This window comes from Populus trichocarpa, chromosome 15, assembly GCF_000002775.5.
Source record: "Populus trichocarpa isolate Nisqually-1 chromosome 15, P.trichocarpa_v4.1, whole genome shotgun sequence".
NCBI lineage: Eukaryota > Viridiplantae > Streptophyta > Magnoliopsida > Malpighiales > Salicaceae > Populus > Populus trichocarpa.
This window is the reverse complement of record NC_037299.2, coordinates 13,267,650-13,288,180: the sequence shown is the minus strand read 5'-3', so window position 1 is coordinate 13,288,180 and position 20,531 is coordinate 13,267,650. Positions and strand designations below refer to the sequence as shown.

Sequence of the window (20,531 nt, the reverse complement as noted above, 5' to 3'; positions counted from 1 at the left end):
GATCATAAATTTTTTTAAAGAAAAATCAGGTTTCATATTTCAATTCCTTTTTTTAATTATGATTTTTTTTAATTTTTGATTAACGTCGGTGTCCGGGTTAGTTTGTGCGCATCTCGACTAATACTACGGGTCCTGAAATTAACGACCATGTAAGCCTCTAGTGGCCCTGAGGTTTGTGAGACTCGAACTGATGACCTCTAGAGAGCAAACTTAGGATCTGACTAGTTGAGTTACAAGGGTTTTCACATTTCAATTCCTTGCAATATAACAAAGTTACCAGAACACCCATTTGGAATAGGAAGCCTGGCACCTTGTAAATTCCTGCCTCTAAAATAAGCTTCCTCCACTTTCATCCCCTCCATTTCTACCCCTACAAAAGAACCCAAAAACTACACAAAATTATAAGAAACGGAACATAAATTGAGAAAGGCCAAAAGGGGTAAAGAAGAAGTTGAACTTACTTACCAGTGGGTTTGGGTTTGAAGCAGTGAGAAACGGCAGAAGGGCCATCATATTTGATGCACCAAAGTTAAGTTAGGTTTGGGCTGACTTGGGCTTGAGTTTGGGCTAAAAATTTAGGTCTTACACTGATTTTGATATGAGTCAATATAAAAATAAAAATGATTATTATTATATTTTTAAAACTCAACTCGGGAGTCGAGCTAGAACTAGGTCCAGGTTACAGGTCAAGTTGACCATTAACCCAAGTCAATATAAGGATAAAAATAATTATTATAATAGTTTTAAAACCAACTCGGGAGTTGACCCGGGACTTGAACTAGGTCATGAGTTAGGTTAATCATTGACCCGAGTCAACATAAAAGGATAAAAATCCTTATGATTATTATTATTATTATTATAAACCGAGCCATCAAGTCGCTGGATGAATAATATTCATCAAATATTCCTGGTTCAACCCCAACGAACCGACCAATGTTCAGAATCGGGTTTTTGACTAGTTTAGCCTATTTTTGACTCATTTTCAACCAAGTCAAACCGATTACCTATTATTTTGACCATTCTAGATTCATACGCAGTGTCTGTCTTGTCAAGCTCAACTCCCAGAAGGTGATATAGTCATTCAAAGAATAAAATGACTATAAAAAAATGCACAAACATTCATTTCGTAGCTATCTAAAGGTAATTATGATAATTGGTGTATTAGACTGAAAGCATTTTTTGGCTCACAGGAGTGTATAGAGATTATGGACAAAACAAATCAAATAATATTCCTTGCTTATTCTTCTTTCTAATTTCCTTATTAACCAAAGTGCTCATAAAAAAAATAAACATTTTTCAATTGATCACCGAGTAATTGGGACAAATTGATAAACTTCTATTGTTTAATAGAGCAATGTAGACGTTCAAACAATATGAAGGATCAATCAAGACAAAGACAAACTAAATTGCAATACAAAGCGCCCCCCCCCCCCCCCCCCCCCCAATTCTTATTTAGGAAAAGCTACTTTCGTGAAATTAGTATTTCTATTTAGTTTAGCTTTTTCTTTTTTACTTAGTTATTAAGTTTAATATTTTTTATAAATAGATCGAAAACCAATATCATTGTTTTTCTTTGCTATCTCAATACACATATTTTTCTCTATGAGCATATCTTCAAAGCTATAATTTATCATTATTTTTCCTTTTTTCTCTATGCTTTACCTCTATATATTTTTTTAATTAAGCTGTTTTTATTGCTTCATTTACATATTTATTGTTTTAGATTTTTTTTTTAAATCTTTCCATTTACTTGAATTTTATTGAAACTTTAATATTTTAGACACACCCAAAATGACACGAGTAGCATCAGGAAAGGAAGTGTCATTTGTGTATCCTAGTAATCCACCCTAAGCTTTAAGAACTTCAAAAATGAAAGCACATGCATGCAAGAGATTACTGAAATTAACAATGTATATCCAGCCATTTTGTACTTTTTTAATTTTTCAAGCAATATAACCAGCTCTTTAGAAGTAAGATCACACCTGCTTAAAAAACTTTCTTAATCAGTTCACACCCAGAGGACTATTGGATGTTGACGCAGCAATTCACAAGGCAAGCAGAAAAGCTCTGGAGAAAGAGTCTTTAATTAAGTCTATAGTTCTTATTCAATCCATAGCTAAATAACTGGGGTCTTAACATTGTATAATTTAAGTTTGCCATAGTTGCGCTGACTAAGAAAATCAAAATAACTTGAAATATGACACTTGCGAAAACAGATAAATAGTCAGATGGAAATCCGGATTAGAAATCAATCTGCCCTGCTGATCAAATCGCTGAAAATACCTGGAAGTAGGCATTGGAAATGGATTTTGACCCTCAAACAGCCTTTGTTGGCTTCACATGAGCTCTAAATCAGTTTTTCATAATGGGATTTCGGATCCAATCAGACACTCGAATTAAAGTTTTCTGCCTTTAATTTTATTTTTTTAGCCTTCCAAGTTAACTTTTGGGGCTTCTGTTTTCTACTCATTTTTTTTTATATGATAATCGAGCAATATTATTGAGGATAACTAGCCATATAGTAGATGTAGAGATTCTGTTTTTCACTTATCTTCTAGAGATTCCTTCGAGTCATAGAACACATCTTCTAGATTTTCGACAAGAGACGGGGCAGCAAAATCATTAACATGATTAGTAGATGTGGAGGCCGAATCGTGAACTGTTATTTTCTGAGCTCGTTGGGAGGAGCTGGCCGTACTTGCTTATCTATGGACATGTCCGCTGTTGGGTTTTCAGATGCTGAAGTAGACTTGTCAGCTGTTGCTTCTTGCACTTTGGAGTCGTCCGAACGGGTATTAGATGTAGAAGCAGAATCTTCAGCTGTTAATTCCCGAACAATGGCCTCATGGATCCGTAGACCACCCTTCCAGTGGTTAGTCCACACCTCATACAAGCCAAAATAGAGTGTTTTCTTATTATTTTCAGCGTTTTCATCACTTCTAAACTCAACCCGACACTTCTCCGCCGGAAATTCCTCTTCTTTCAGGCCTAACTTGGATAGATCTATTTTTACGCGCGTATACTCTCCCTCCTCTCCTATCCTTGCCATCACATAAACAGGATCTTCCCAGCCAAAGGAATTCTCTTCATTCATGGATAATATGAAGCTAATTTCATACGCCTTCCCTTTGGTAGCAGTCATTGAACCAGTTACATCAAGCCAACACACCTCTAGCAGCTCTGCAGGATCGTCCCTATAGCTTGCAAAGAGAAAATTAATAGCCTCATATTGACATAAACAAAATAGTCTCTACAAAAACAACTACAGCACCACTATTCAGAATCAGCAGATGCACAAAAGGTAGTGACACAGTTCCATCATGATGGTAAACCATTGATCTCTAGATTAATATACTCACTCCTAAAATCCAATCCTGGCAAGTAAAGAAATAAATCAAAACTTTTTTTTATGGTCTCGACCAAAAATGAAAGGAAACAACAGGAAGAAACTATAACTAAAAGCATGGCGGGAACCTTGTATATTGATTTTTTTTTAATAATGAATACATGCAAGAATATTCACCAAAATTTTTTATTTTAATTTAATGATGTGGAATAATTAGCCGGGATTTTATGGATCAGATCGAAAAACAAAAACAGTCAAAGAAATTATCCAATCAGGTAGTTTGACTCAAAACAGTTAATCCAATTGTTAAATAAAGCTCAAATTTTATAGGTGAATTCCTGATAGAAAATTGAGCTTGTGCTAAGCTTCCTTTCACACTCCAAGCCCGTTCGATCAATGCTCATATTCGCCAAAAGCTCACTCCAAAGGCCCTCAAAGTTTCAGTCCATATTTTATACTTCTTCCTTCTTAATTTTGGATTTTAGCTATATTATTTTTCCTGATTGGTTGTTTCCTAGTTATTTGAGGTATTTAAACCAATCTTTTCAGATTTTATGGGACTTTTGTTGAATAAACTATAGACTTTTACAACTTTAGTTGTATTTTTGTCTAGCCTTAGGGTTTTATACGCGTGTTAAACTAAAAACCATAGCTTTCTCTGTCTCATTTAGTAGTTATAATTTTACTTCTATTAACAAAATACTTGTAACACAGCACCAGATGATGAACCACACCAAAGTTTGTAACACAGCACCTCAACAAGAAAATAGGCATATATTATCCTCAGTACCTTTCAGAAGTTGTCCAAGCTTGACTTTCTTCCTCCGAAAAGATGCTAAGATTCTTCGGTTTAAACATGGTTTTACCAGCCTATAAAACATGTCAAACAATAGAATTTCCAAATTGTCATCATGAAACCATCTCATTTGATCCCTGATCATCACGAACTGATGATTAATTACCATTTATTAGTATTCTCACCTGTGAGAGGGCCGGTTCTGGATTTTCATTATTTGAAGATGGTTGTTGAGAGTCGCTACTTGCCTTACTGCTGTTAATATTTGTCGAAATCTTCTTAATATCAAATAAAGAAAGGAGTTCTGAATTTAATACACAACTATTGAGAAGTAAATTAAAGTTTAAAAACGTGTGGGATCATTGATCTCTTAGGTTCTATGCTTATTTTAATGTAAATACTCTCTGCGTGTCTAAAATAAATTGCATTATTAACTTATATTGTTTAATTTCTCATGATATAACTACACTATACTAAATATAATATATTTCAATATAAAAAAATTTGTGTTTAAATTATATAAAAGAATTGTGAATAAAAAAGATGTTCTATTAAGGAAACTAAAGAAATCACATAAGTGCCACCTCAAGGCTAGTTGTCACCATTTATGTTACTACCAGATCTTATATATTCCATGATTCTAGGATCAGTTTTTTTATTTCTGTTATGTTAAATATCTTTAAATACCTAAATTTATGCTCTTGGGTTGTATAAAAATACAAAGCATGTACAGAGACTTGAGTGTGTTTTTATAATAAGAACAACAATAACAGTTCAAATTCTTTTTATGGTATCAGAGCAATAATCTCTAATGAGTATTTTTTTTTTCCTTTTATTTTCTGCAACATGGCTGCCATTTATACATCTACCATTGATTCACCCATCACCACCATCAATACGGTCACCACCATCAACAAAAAACTCACTCCTTCCACCTTTTCTCAGTGGAGAGCTCAATTTGAGGCATTACTTATTGATTATGATTTCATTGACTTTTTCACTGGTGCAAAAAAAAGCCCAGCTATTGATACAACAAACTCTGTTGTCTCCAAAGCTGCGAACTCCCATTGGTTCGCCAAGACAAACTCATCCTCCATGCCATTCTTGCCTCCACCTCCACAACTATCACCCCACTTCTTACTTCATACAAAACATCTCATGAAATTGGTATTGATGGCTCTAAATATTATTTTATTTTTGTTAACCACTATACTAAATACACATGGCTCTATTCTATGACTCATAAATTAACAGTTCAAACAATTTTTCCGCAATTCAGAAATCTTGTGAAAAATAAGTTTAACACCAAAATAAAAAATCTTATTCTGACAATGGTGGAGAATATATTGGTCTCAAATCCTACCTTTCGGTTCATGAGATTAGTCATTATACAACTGCTTCCCATACCCCACAGCAAAATAGTATGTCCGAAAGACATTATCGCCATCTTATTGAGATTGATCTCACCTTACTCACATATGCTCACACAAGGTAGAACCTAAGGCCACACCGTGCACATTTGTGGGTTTCTCACTCTCCCAAAATGCATATCTCTGTCTTGAGCCCAATAGCAACGGCTGCAGCTGAGTCCATGTGGCTGCTCTCTCTACTTCACAAAACGAAGTTTCCATTAATACACTCACCTACACTCTTAGATGATAATTTGGGCGCAACACAGTTAAGCTTTAATCCTCTCCAACATTCTAGAATGAAGCACATTCAGATAGATCTTCACTTTGTGCGAGATTTGGTTGAAAAAAAATTTCTTCATGTTCACACTAATGACTAGCTCCCTGATTTACTCACTAAGCTACTTTCTAGACAAAGGACAGAATATCTATAAGACAAGATTGGCCTAGCTGATGGTAACCTGTTCTTGCTGGGCGTATTAAGAATACTAAAGAAATCACAAAAGTGCCACCTCAAGGCTAACTATCACCATTTACGTTACTACCAGATCTTGTGTATTCCATGATTCTAGGATCAGTTTTTCTATTTCTGTTCCGTTAAATATCTTTGAATGCCTAAACTTATGCTCTTGGGTTGTATAAAGATACAAAGCATGTACAAAGACTTGAGTGTGTTTTCATAATAAGAACAACCATAACAGTTCGAATCCTCTTTACGTTCATGTGATAAAATTCAATCCATGTGATTTTATGAGACCCATAAATTATTTAGATATGATTTGAAATCTCTAAGTTATAGTGTAGTGAAAATCGCAGATGACAACTGCTTTTAGATTATTATATTTGTTGTAGGAAGAAGTTTTATAAGTCAATTGTGTGTTTGTTTTATAATATGTAAAATAATACCATATTATTTCAGTTGTTATGGAAGAAGATTATTCTTGTCAGTTCAAAAGAACATAGAGTGAGATTAACAAGTTGTGGAATGAGAATAACATTATCCTTAATCACAAATTGTAAGGAGAGAAGAGTTAAACTAATGCTAGAATCATGTGAGTTTTTCTTATTTATTTATGTTAAACAATGCCCTTTTAATTACAAAACAATCAATTACTATGAACCATGAATATGTTCTCACAGAGAAGTTCATATTCAAGACTTCACTACACTTTAAGGCCAGTTATAGATACAATTTTTCTTTATTAAATTCAGGTCAAAAGTATAGGGACCAATTAGTAAGAGAAAACGTGAGATGTTTAATTTTTATTAAGGTAAAGGGAGAGATTTAATCCACAAAATGTATCTCCCAAGTTTTGAGAATGCTCCTTTTTTCAGCAAGAAACTATCATGTATTTGGCAGCGAATAATGAAAACAATAAATCCATCCGAATTAGTGCAAAAGTTTTAAGAAATAAACTAGATTTGTAGTCCAAAATGACGAGTATGTTCACTTTTAAAATGATATGTTGTTGGGAGATTCATTGCTGAAAAATAGACAACTGAGACTATACAAATTGTCTCCTGGGAAGCTAGTGACAATTTTGAACCTGAGTTCATGGTATAATGGATTTTGGACTTGGCAGTTAGGTTGGCAAAGAGAGTCGAGGGCTTTTGAACTTGATCAAGTTTCTTCCCTGCAAGGCCTCTTAAACGAGATTCAATTGTTTCAATGGAATCCAAATGCTAAAATCTAGAATATTGGAAGTGATGGGAGATTTTTAGTTAAATCTTGCAGTACACTAGTCGATGGCTCTTTTACATCAAACATTTGAGATTCTGCAGATCCCCCAAAGATTCAGACATTTTTATGGTTAGCTGTGCAGAACAGATTATGTTCCTTTCTTTTAGTAGATGGTTACTTCCAATTGATCAATCTTGTTGTTCTTTTTGTGCGAAAGTTATGGAGAATTCAGACCATTTGTTACTTTAATGCAAGTTTGCTTGGAATTTTTGGTCAAAATTCATCTCTTGGTAGGGTATCTCTTGGTGTGTCCCGAAAACTTTCTACTTTTTCAATGGCATACAAATGGCTAAGGGAAAATTTCAAAGAAAAGCGTGGATTCTTCTCTTTTTTGGTGTTGCCTGGAGTATTTTGTTAACCAAGAATAATTAGATTTTCAAGGAAATTTAACCTGAAACATGTTTTACATTAACATTGTGTCGATTGTTTGCGTGGTTGAGAAATGTGACTTAAACTTTTTTTATTATTATTAATTTAGATGTTCGAGTCAGCTTATATGTACATCGATTAATCTTACGAGCCTAAAAGTTAACGATTATATAAACTTCCAGTGGTCCTGAGAGGAATCGAACTCGTAATTATTGGAGAGCAAGCAAACCCAAAACCTGACCAGCCCATCATCAGGTTACTTAAACTTTAGTTACACAGGTAATTAATGACTTCACTAGAAGTTCAGACGATATCTAAATGTGGACGAACACCAACAGTAAGATAATTAAAGTCATACAAATTGATAATCCTCTTAAATACTAAATTTTCACGTCGCCCTTATATGGCTGGCTGACCTTTCGACATAGAAATGAATAATGGACCTCATGCCACTTTCCAAGTGCAGATCATATACAAAAAATATAAACGGTGTTGAAACTACTGCAAACAAGCATGCTCATAGAAACTGCTAATAAAAAAGATAGAAGCATATTCTACCCTCTAAAAATCTTCTGTAAGGGACTTTCTATCTTAGAGGAGAAGCTGGAAAACACTGATCCTTTTGATGAAGCATAAAGTTAAGGTAAGAAGTGTTGTTCTTTGATAAAGCAGGCCAAAATCTTGAGGTTTAACCCTTTTTTCAATGTTTTATTTTGTTTCAGTTTACCCTATGAGACTTGAAATGAGTCCATTTTCATTCCCTAAGGTTTCAATCCTTTAGTCCTAAAAGTTGACAGAAAGAAACTTTTATGAAATGATTTGACGAGAATTAATATTTTATTTTCAGTTATATATCAAAATAAGATTTATATGCAAAGAGAGAGTTTAACTATTTGAACTGCATCTTGAGGTCACCGAGAAAATAAAGAAATAAATATAAATTAAATCATTTGTTCATAAAGGAAGGCGCATATTCTCACCCTTTAGACCCTCTCCCGAAGAGATTTTTCATCTTGGAGAAGTCGGGAAACGATGATCCTGTACCTTCAGCACCCTTTGAAACATGCTAAACAAGAAAAAAAATCCAAATTGTCATATCATTTAAACATTTCATTTGCTCCCCTGATCATTACGAACTGATACCGTAGAAGAAATAGTATTCTGACCTTAGAAGGCGGTTCTTTAGAGCCTTTGGAATCCCCTTGTCTAGAACTCTTGGAACGAAAACTCATGATGATCTGGATGCTAAGGAAAGAGTTTTCAAGGAACTAGCTAGGTGGTACAAAGTTCAAACAATGATGGGAGCTATGTTGTTTGTGAGTATCTATTTCCACGATCTAATATTCTAAATCCAATCCATATATGGTCCATAAATTCACCTCACTGTTTTAGAATCTATCTCCTTCCTAAAAAGAATCATCTACTTCCAGTATTTTCCTGTGATAAAAATCTTTCCTGATCAACTTTCGGTTATAAGTCTGTTTGGGAATGTGGTTGCGGTTGCTTTTCAAGGTGATTTTAATGCCTAAATGCATTAAAATGATATTTTTTTTATTTTTAAAAAATTATTTTTGAGATCAGCGCATCAAAACAATTTAAAAGATTAAAAAAATAATTTTTATCAAAAAAAAATTAAACTTTTTTAGAAACGTGGGTATAACCGCGTTTCCAAACGCACACTTGTGTTCAATATTAGTGTTTTGACGAGACTGTCCACATATTAAATTATGTATTTAAAAAATTAAAAATGTTTCCATACTACCCCTTCTAAGATTCTAATCTTTAAATAATAATAATAATAATAATAATAATAATAATAATAGGATGCATGTATAATAGATTAAGAGGTTTCTATGGAGGGTGCTTTGCAATGAGATAAAAACGGTGTTTGTTTAAAATTTAAAATTATTTTTATTTAAAGTTATTATATTTATATTTTTGAATTGTTTTAATATATTGATATCAAAAATAAATTTTAAAACATAATAAAATATATATAGTTTTAATTTATTTCCGAAAAAAAAACATTTTAAAACGCTTCATCTACAACACTCTCATGCAAGCCTTTAAACAAGCCTCATTCTTTTCAAAGATATGATATAAAACTTATTATTGCTAGGTCTGATAACAATTTGTTTTCTAAAACAAAAACCAAATGGTCAGCTTGCCCTTGTGCTTTAATCAATTTATAAAAATAATTTACTTAATAACCTTACGTGGGGGAGTTATGAAGCAAACTTTGAGGCATATTAATCATGGTTTAAAAACTGATAATTGAATTCTACAAGATCGAATCTTGTGCTGTGTTGTTTCCCAGTGGCTAAACGGTAGAGCCAGGAGGCTTGATGTGGCGCTTCAAATTCGATTTGACCCTAACAAAGTAAAAGATGAACAAAAATCACAGATAAAAAAAATAATCAAAAACAAAAATTATAATATTAGTATAAGAAAAGAAGAGAAGGAATAATAAATAAATAAATCTTTGTTCAAGATCGATAAATCCATTTGCTCAAAAAAATCCATCACTGTTTTTTTGAATAATCATCAAAAATATATTGAAAAAAAAAATCCATCACTGTGAGACATATAATCCAAAGCCACCACCGACAAGCCTGTAACTTCTCCCAAGTCCCATCACCTATTGTCCCTAATGGAGCGAAAAATATTGAATAAATTAGGTAATTAGCACACACAAACTGCGGAATTTTGTTTTTTGGTGAAATAGTATGAATTTAGATGCTGTAGTTGTAAATTGTGATATTTAATTAAATATTATATTTTTAAAAGATAATATCAATTAAATTCAAGATAAATTTGTTGATTAGTTTATAATAATTAGTTAAATTAGTTGACCGGTTCCAAAAATAACAAGAAAAATCACAAAATTATCAAAATCAGAGACTTGAAGTGATTTTTTTAAATCTAAAAATCTGACGGTTATAGTAGCAATTTTATAGTTACTCTGAGAAAAACAGCCTTTAGAAACTTTTATAAAAGTTTGAGCGCAATTTAACGATTGAATCAAAAGTTATGGTCTTTTTAAAGCTATTATTTTGATCTAGCGCGACTAGATTTTGTATTGAGTCTAGACCTATTTCATTAGTCCGTAAATATATTTTCTAGGCTATCTATATAATATGTTTACAGCAGATCTTCATCTAATTATGACAGACTCACATTTAATTGTTTAGAATCATCGATTATTGTAAATCTCTACATCATTGATTTTCATAAAAACATATTGAAAAAAAATTCATAAAATTATGTTTTTTTATGTAAAACAGTCAACTGGTTCATATATCTATAGATCAATCAGCTGACCAATTTAGCAATAGGATTTTAATTAAAACTACATGCTAAGTTGTTATGCTTCAAAAACACAACATATTTAAATGTTATTATTTTAAAACGTGATAATTATCTTGTTATATTTAAAAGTAGAGATATTTAATAAATATTGAGTTAATGTGCTATTTCACATAATCTTAAAAAAAATATATGTTATTTTATCAAATTGTTTAAATGCTATTATTTTAAAACTACATGCTAAGTTGCTGTGTTAAAAAAAAGGGATATATTTAAATGTTATTATTTTAAAATGTAATAATTATCTTATTACGTTTAAAAGTTGAGATATTTAATAAATATTGAGTTAATGTGCTATTTCACATAATCTTGAAAAAATATATATGTTATTTTATCAAATTGTTTAACTGACTATGCTAATGTTTTTTTTTTTAAATAAAAAAATATTTGGGTGTTGAGGTTGTCGGTATAGTTATTAAACCTGGACCCAGTCGACCCGGGAGCTAGACTAATCTGGGTTTGTCAAAAGATCCAGGACCCAGTTGACCTGGCGGGTCAACCCGTGACCTGATTTTTTTTTCTTTTTAAATGTGGGATTTGAAACCCATCAATATATATACTTTATGTTCCCAAGAAAAAAGTTATGCTTTTTCAATGTGGGATAAAAAACCTTTTGATTTAAATACTTCAACTTAAAATGATAACATAGTATCTTTTTAATATGGGATTTGAAACTCATTAGTATATATATTCATGTTCACAAGAAAAAAGCTATGTTTTTTCAATGTGAGATTTGAAACCCATTAGTATATATATTCTATGTTCCAAAAAAAATTGTGTTTTTTCAATATAGAATAAAAAACTTTTTTGGTTTAAATACTTCAACTTAAAAGCTTAACATAATATCTTTTTAACGTGGAATAAAAAACTTTTTAAAATAATCTTTTAAACTTCATTATTTATAATATGTATAGCTTATATTTACATGGATTTTTTTTAATTTTTTCATATAAAATATTAAAATTTTAATTTTTTTTAATTTTTTCAAGTTGATTCGAATTGATCTAGATTGACCTATAAAATCTGAAACCCGATTTTTTAGCCGGGTTAACCCCAGAATAGGTTTAATAACTATAGTTGTCGGAAGGAGGGAAAAATACGGAGGTTGCAGTAAACTGTGTCAAATTAATAGAAGACTAGAGGTGAGGAATCCAATGTCTCTGGGATTAGGCTATATATTATTATATTTAGAATGATGTTGGTACGCTATTTCATTAAAAATATTAGATTTATTATTAAAATAATTCCTACATTCGACCTTTTTAGAATGGTCAGAATCTAGGAAATACGAAGAATTATTTTCAAAATAAACTTGATATTTTGATGAAAGATGGGATAGATGTTTGAACATATTTAATAATTTCTCACGGGAGTTTTAAAAGATTTATGGATATCGGTGCCGTTGAAAAAACCCCATCCTAGTCTAGTTGAAGTTGGAGCACAACTTATTATTGATTAAAAGCTTGTATAATTAGTAGTCATCTCTCTCTCTCTCTCTCTCTCTCTCTCTCTCTCTCTCTCTACATATATATATATAACTAGGGCAATACACAGCAGTTATTCTATAGGGCACTACACAGTATAAATATATATATAAGAAAAGTATAATATTTCTTAATTATATTACAACACATCTTATAATACACCTCCTGAAATTGAAGGTACATTAATGACATGAAACTTGGACGCAAATAAGCAAAAACAGAATAAAGAAGCTACTTAGTAAGAACATTAGTTAATTGATCTTTGAAGGATATAAAAGTAATTTGTATCTTCTTTTTAGTTATTCTATTATAAACAAAGTAATAATCAACCTCAACATACTTTGTACATGCTTAAAAAAAATAGAATAAGCAAACAGATACGTAGCACCCAAATTATCGCACCAAATGGTGGGAACAGAACTGAGAGAAAAATATAAATTTGTTAAAAGATAACAAAGCTAAAAAACCTCAACAGTACCATCAGCTAATGTCTTATATTCTGCTTCAACGGAGGAGCGAGCAACAGTGCGTTGCTTGCAAGATTTCCATGAAATGGGAGTGGTGCTGAGAAAGACAATGTAGCCACTCGTAAATTTCCGATCATCGATGCTCCCCCTCCAATTAGCATCAGTAAAACCATGAAGTGATAACGAGGAGCCATGAGTAAGATAAAGACCGTAATTTTTTAAAATTTTGAGTCCTAAATAATGATACAGGAAAATGCTATATCGTCATATCCTAAACTCTTAAAAAGTTGAACTTCATAAAATGAAAAACTTTCTATTTAATTGTAAAATAGTAATTTATAATAAAATAATAATTTTTATTTTTATTTTAAACCCTTTAATTTATTTATTTTTCTTCAATTTTTTTATATATCATATTTAGACTTCATTCTTTTAATAAAATTTTAAAAAAATATTAATGAGTTATTTTTTATAATATAACCAAACACTGAAAATTAGATTATTGCCTTCTCTTTTTCTTTTTTTAAGGAGAACTCAACATGTTTTTAAATTAGATCACACTCTATTGTCAAAAATTAAGTTATATAGCATTAAAATCATTATGAAACACTTACGAGGATTTCTACCCAATTTGAAAACTTGATGCTTAGATGCGTGCGTACACGCTTTTTTTCCCCCGGTCCCCGGGCGGCAGCAGAAGGGGACAACTAAAGGCACGAGCACTTATATTCCATGCGCCAATATTTTTTAGATTTAAATATTAATTTATCAAGCCAAAAAAACCAAATTGTCCTCGTAATTATGAAATTAACAAAAAAAAACCTATGTAAAAGGAAAAAAATACCGCTGGATGCATTGCTTATTTTTTTTTATTTCGAGGATAAAAATTTTATTTTAATTTATTTAATAAGTGAAAATAAAATAATTTTTTTTTACTTTTTTATATTTATTGTATTTCCTACAATGAAAATAAAATTATTTGACATCAAATTCAGCCTCAAACTCAGCCACTTTCTCTCTTTTTTAGGAATAAAAAATCTGTGGGGCCAGGTTATAAAGTGATCAATCCTTTTCTAAAGTTGTAACGTCGCAGAATTTATTACGGTTCAAAAATCTGTGGGGCTAGGAGAGGAAATTAAGCCTGAGGCGCAGAGAGCGAGTGATCAAACCTTTTCTAAAGCGGGGCTGTTTAGTAATTAGGCTGTGATAATTTTTTAAAATATATTTTATTTAAAAATATATTAAAATAATATGTTGTTTTTAAAATATTTTTGATATTAGTGTATTAAAATGATTTTAAAATATTAAAAAATATCAAAATTAAAAAATTAAAATTTTTAAAATTTTTTTTAAAATACAAAATAAATATGGAATAAAATTTATTAGGATTCAAAAATCTGTGGGGCAGGATAGGAGATTCGACATTGTGAAGGATAGGCTGAGGGAGGTAAGAATAATGGTTAAAGGGCGGCGAGAGGGGACAACTAAAAATTTATTCCAAAGGGTGTTTGGGTGGAAGGTGTGGTTGTTTTTTTCAAAAAGCTACTACATCTCCTACTAAAAACATGTATTTTTTGTTTTTAAAAAGTGTGGTGCGTGAATTAAAAGGATGATACCTTTAAAAAAAAGCTATCACACCTCTCATCCAAACACTGAAGATACGCATCAACAACTATTAAATTTAAATATTAATTTATTAAAAAAAATTAAATTATCCCTATAATTACAAAATTAATTAAAAAAACCTGCGTAAAAAGAAAACAATACCCCTAGATACATTGTTTATTTTTTTTAATTTCAAGGATAAAAATATTATTTTAATATATTTAATAAATAAAAAATAAAATTTTTTGACCTTTTTGTATTTATTGTATTTACTACAATGAAAATGGAATCATTTCACATCAAAATTAACTTTTAGTTGTTTTGTTAATGTTCATATTATTAAAAAAAAAAGGATTAGCCTAACTTTTAGTTCTTTTCAAGAATTTCATTGTATTAATTATTTGGTATCGATCTTTGTTTTTAAGATTAGAGGTCGAGTAAGATATTGGCACTTGGTGAGGAGTCTTATAGTGTACTCAACGAATGGATTAACTGAATGTCAATAAATTTCGAAACCTCCTAATAAATTTCCTAAACTATCAGTACTGAATTTACAGGCTTTATATATAGCCCTTTTGCAAGCATTGCTTCGAATCTAAATTATCAAAATTGATTGTGGAACATTCAGTTGAGCACAAAGTGAATAATATTATGTTTTAGGCATTGAATAATACACCTTTGATTAAACAAAGTATAAAGATCAAGTCTATATCTCCCCTTCTTAATTTTCGTTCCCTTCTCTTCTAAATGGCAGGTTGCCATGTTGAAGGCTGTTTAGGATTCGCCTCCCAAGCACAATCATAGATGTTATAATCCGCCTAGCCCTCCGCCCTTACCAGTCTTCTAAAATATTACTTGTTTTTGTTTTTTGTTTACTTAATGTATTCAATGAAGAGTTTGCTGGAACCAAGAACGTCCCATTACGAGTTCGCTCCTCATTATTAAACCAATTGCAGAGGTACTTTAAGGTAGACAAAAATGAAAAAAATAGAGAGGACATATAAAACTGTAGCCAAGGATGTCTACCTAGCAGCCTTGGAAGAAGACTGGGAGAGGATGATTTATGCTTGCAGTGGCAGCAGTGATATGTACGTGATGTCTCCAGTAACGGTTTCGGGAGATACTCCATTGCACCTGGCAGTGTATAGCAAAAAGGTTAAGCCGCTTCAAACTCTACTCGATATTGCCAAAAAACATTCATTGCTCGAGAAACCCCTTAAAAAAAAGAACGCGTATGGAAATACAGTTCTTCATGAAGCAGTTTTTGCTGGAAATATGGAAGCAGTAGAGCACTTACTCCAGGGTGAATATGATCCTTCAATGCAACTTCAGACTAAAAACGCGCTTGGGGAGACTCCATTTTATAGAGCTGCTGCATGTGGTAAGAAAAAAATAGTGGAGCTTTTAGCTAGAAAAATGGGCCAAATCCCAGAGGGAACGCTATCAGAGGATCACCGCAAGAGAGAAGATTCAAAGCCGATTCTTCATGCTGCCATCCAAGGACACCATTTTGGTTTTGTTCTTAATCCTTTTATTCTCTTTCAAACGAGACTCTTAAGACATCTAGCACACACATTCATCCCCAAACACTTTAGGTACAACTTAAATCTACAATTTATTAGGAAAAAAAGAAAGTAAAATGACATTATACTTTCTAATGCAGACACTGCTCTGACTTTGCTGAAACTGGATCCATCACTTTATAAAATGAAGGACGATCAGGGAATGACCTGTCTTCATGTCCTTGCTGGGATGCCTAGTGCTTTCAAGAGTGGATATGCACTGCGCCAAATTACCATTACGAACTTGATCTACTGTTGTATGTTTGATGCAACATTTTTTCTTCTATTTATTTATTTATATGATCAGCGTTAATAAGCTAACCCCAGCTCGAACATCTGCTCTCAAGGCAAGCTGTTTCAACGGCTGATTAAACACTGCTTTTCGAGTTTTTTTTCTTTTCTTGGAGCATGTTAAATTGCTTACACTACTTTAAATCCCAGAAGGTTTGATTTGACTTAAGTTGAGAGTTTTTTGCAGGCCTTTCCGCCGCAAAGGGTGATGGCGACCAGAGCCGTTGTAAAAAAGGTACTGAAGATTCAAGCTATTTTGCCATCTTGGACAGCCTAACTATTAAATTGATAATAATAATTTTCCACTGATGATGCTCCCTGGTTCTTGTGCTTTTAAAATCGAGCAAGTATAAACAACAACCACACTGCTCATGCAAAAAACTCCTCAGTAAATGCCGACAGCAATTCGTCGAGGGACGAAATTTCCTGCTGCCAAGCAAGAAATATCATCGGCCTTATACTTAGAGATTGGGAGGTAGACCGCACGAGCTGGCCCGATGGATTGGTCCAGTCTCGAGCTTGGGTTTAGCGTTTCCCTATGGGGCTAGTACTATCCACCCGAATATAACTAAAATAAGAACTACCCTATAATCTTTCTAACAAGCATTTGAAAATGTTGACATTAATCCTTTCAAGTACACATGCGTGTGCTTGGGAAATTGTTGAAAAGATAGGAGAGAAGCTAGCCTACTGCATGATCACAGTATGGATAGAACATTAGAAAATATCTATTTTTAAATTTTAAAAAAAAAACACAAACCTTTTTCTCCTTTCTGAGTGTCACTTGAACTGAGGGAGTACTCTTGACCTCGCCGACTTGGGAGGTTTTCCTTGTCTAAATGGGTTTCCTAGTTTCAAAAGAGAAAATATTAAAATTTTCTGATCCGATTAGACTAAAAGAAAAAGTATCTTGTTATGGTTATATTTGTAAAGATCCGAGTTGCCGAGCTAAAAAGGCTCCATTCTCTTTTTTCTAGACCTGGGAATTTCAGCCTCTTCTCTTCCTCTTCTATGATGTGATAATTTCACGGCCATGTATCTCACTATGAATCCAGTTTTTAATGCTAAATTGATTTTCCCTTTTTCCGTGATATGGTCACTCGTACAGAGCTCTAGGATCAGTTCATATCATGTGATGATCAAATTGTTGATGTGCTTACCAAACCTCATTCATCTACGCGCTCTGCATTCCGTCGATCTTATTTGCATGTTGAGGAATAAAATCATCTAACAGAATAGGAGAAGCCAGAACAGAAATCCTTTTATGATACTAATTATACATACGTACGTACGTACGTACGTACATACATATAGGAAGCAACAGTCAGCAGCTGCTGTGTGAACGATTTTTCCGCAGCCTTCTATTGGGGAAACTCTGGGAAAGTGACATAGTAGTCGAAACTCGTACACTTCTCACCAAAGTTGAACTTTTGTAAATTTTCCGGTATACTCCTCTGTTCATATTTGCAGAAAATTCATTATAGCTAGCTCTCTCTGTGTATATCTCACATATGAGGAAACACGATAGGATGGCCACTGGTGGAAATAATCCGGAAAGAAAAGCACAAGCATGAATCTGCGTTGGAACTTGCCAAGGAGCTTATAAAAAAGAACAAGCTTAAATGGTGGCAATCTATCACAGTGAAGCCTACCAAAGTTAATATCGAGACCCCTGGTCAAGGAGGAAGAGGAGGACAAAGTGAAAGACAAGGAGGGGGAGGAATCCCAGGAGGAGGACGCGAAGGACAAGACGGAGCACGAGAAGGAGTTGACACAGGAAAAGGAGGGGGAGGAGGAGAGGTAGAAAATAATGAAAATGGTCAACCAAAAATAGAAGAAAATAGAAGACAAGAGAAGCCTCCTTCACCTCCAAACCCGTTGTTTATAGCAACTAGTAATGGAATAGTAGAGATTGCTAAAGAGATACTTGCTAAATTTCCTCAGGGTATTGAGCTTGTTAATGATGAGGGGCAGAACATATTGCATGTGGCCGTGATGCATCGACGGCGGGAGATTTTCCGTCTTGTGAAGAAAAAGAACATAATAGTGACCAGGATGAGTACGAGCGTAGATAATAATGGCTTCACATTGTTGCACCAAGTTGCACACGTGAAGCACTACAGCGGAGGAGCCAAGCCCGGCCCTGCTCTCCAGCTACAAGAAGAAATAAAATGGTTCAAGGTGAGCTATCTACTCTTAGTACAATCGTAACCCATGCCATATTTTTATGAAATGCAGTTCTTCATTCCAAGCTTTAAGTAATATCTGTTCGTTAATTACAGAGTTTTCAATTTGCCTATATTTCAATTTACTTGAAAATCAGTGAAAGGCAGCTCTTTAAACCTTGCAACAAGTAAAGTAAGATTGCACTTTAATGCACAATCTGTTGCTTTAATAGAAGAAGAAAAAAGAGAATATGTGCCGATGATAGGGAAACCCATTTACCTATAATAAATGACTTTACCGACACTGATGAATTTGTTTCCATGTTCTCTGTCCGTGCAGCGAGTGCAGAGGGTGGTTCCACCTTCTCTGTCCGAGCAGCGGGTACAGTGGGTGGTTCCGAATGACAAGAATTACAACTTCACTGCATTCGAGCTCTTCCAAGAGGAGCATAAAGGTCAACTCAAGTTGGCGCAAGATTGGATCGAGAAAACCTCTCAGTCATGCTCAGCAGTAGCCGTTCTTTTGGCCACCGTTGTCTTTGCTGCCGCTTACACTATACCTGGAGGTTCTGACGATCGTGGCTTTCCCATTTTCCTTCACAACCCTTTCTTCATAGCTTTCACTGTCTTGGATGTTACCGCCTTAGCGAGCTCCTTGACATCAGTTGTGATGTTCCTTTCTATCCTCACCACACCTTTTGAATGCGAGAAATTCTATCACAATATTCCTCGGAAACTGATATGGGGCTTTACTTTGCTCTTCTTCTCAGTGATGACAACCATGCTTGCTTTTACTTGCACTCTTCTTTTAATCATTCGCTTGAAGAAGCAATGGACCACAGGTCTGATGTCCATGGCTGCTTTCCTTCCCGTGTCAGTATTTGCAGTGATGCAGTTCCCTTTATATGTCGCCTTTATGACTACTATGAAGGACTTCTATAAGGAAGTCGTGAAGTCTCTACCTTGGATCCACCTCCCTTTCCGCTCCCATTTCAGGCAAGGGAAGGCCAGAAGAAGATGATTGGCATTTTGAAAAAGTACCTGTTTGCTTCAATATGTGTCTGGAGACCTACCATCGTCTTCAGTTAAGTATTTACTTGTGTTTTCCTTGTAACAAACCCTTCTTTATGGGAGTCAGTCAGTGCCTCTGTCATTTTCTCTTATGATCAGGACACTAAATGAAAAATAAAATATTTGTGATCCAATCTGAAGCAGGGCCGAATCATTCTGGCAATGAGAAATTCTATCATTGATTATCTTAATCACCATCATTATATATTTAAGGTGTTTTGTTTTGAGAGTTTTCGTGAATTAATAAATCATGCTGTCCCTGTTATCTTACGTGTCACATTCTCTCTCTGTTCCTTTTCTTCTTCCCCAAGTGATAAAGGATTTACCGATACTCCTTTGGCCTTAAAACATTCTCCATTAACGTGCTCTAACGATCATAATTACCATCAAAGCATGGATAACAAAATTATCTGAAGCCGTAGAAGTTCCTTATTGCTACCAGTATTTGCTAATTTCAGACGCTCTTTTTCCGCTGAGATTGGAGGCTGATTTTCCTCTGCAACTTTTTGAGGTTGCTGCGTTGGTTAAAAATTTCAGGCGCTGTTAAGGAAGTCAAACTACTCCCTTGAAAAATGTATGTCAAGCTATTAGTATTAATTTTTTTCTTATTGAGTGAGCTAAACATGGAAGAGTGAAAGAAAATAATAAAATAAAAAGACTAAAACTGAAGTCAAGCTTTTCCCCTTAACTCAATCTATTAATTAATGAGAATTTCAAAGTATGAGCTCCACGTGCATACTCCGTCGATTGTTTTACTCTCCGGAATTGCGGCAACTTGTTTTTTTAATCTAAAATTTTAAAATAAATTTTTATCACTGATGTTTTTTGTTTTTAAAAAGACCTCCCAATTTTTCAATGA

The 20,531-nt window shown here is 33.3% G+C and overlaps 2 protein-coding genes across 4 annotated transcripts; one reads left to right on the top strand and one right to left on the bottom strand.

Moving 5' to 3' along the window:
- Positions 1-2,093: 2,093 nt before the first annotated feature.
- Positions 2,094-9,025, bottom strand: LOC7457641 (protein PHLOEM PROTEIN 2-LIKE A9). 3 transcript variants are annotated; one of them, XM_052447446.1, is made up of 5 exons: positions 8,828-9,025; positions 8,642-8,727; positions 4,328-4,394; positions 4,137-4,216; positions 2,094-3,194 (listed from the first exon to the last, which is right to left on the bottom strand). In XM_052447446.1, the coding sequence occupies exons 1-5, from the start codon at positions 8,891-8,893 to the stop codon at positions 2,663-2,665; spliced, it is 831 nt and encodes a 276-aa protein (XP_052303406.1). In that variant the 5' UTR covers positions 8,894-9,025; the 3' UTR covers positions 2,094-2,662. The 3 variants fall into 3 exon arrangements, with proteins under 3 accessions (XP_052303406.1, XP_002321802.3, XP_024442255.1); XM_002321766.4 differs by having other exon boundaries at positions 4,328-4,397; positions 8,828-9,024; XM_024586487.2 differs by lacking the exons at positions 4,137-4,216; positions 4,328-4,394 and having other exon boundaries at positions 8,828-9,021.
- A 6,381-nt stretch (positions 9,026-15,406) lies between these two features.
- On the top strand, positions 15,407-19,893 carry LOC18109190 (uncharacterized). The gene is made up of 5 exons (XM_024586347.2): positions 15,407-16,096; positions 16,247-16,402; positions 16,624-16,671; positions 17,965-18,617; positions 18,942-19,893. Exons 1-5 carry the CDS (start codon positions 15,562-15,564, stop codon positions 19,620-19,622), a joined length of 2,073 nt encoding a protein of 690 aa, XP_024442115.1. The 5' UTR covers positions 15,407-15,561; the 3' UTR covers positions 19,623-19,893.
- Positions 19,894-20,531: the final 638 nt, after the last annotated feature.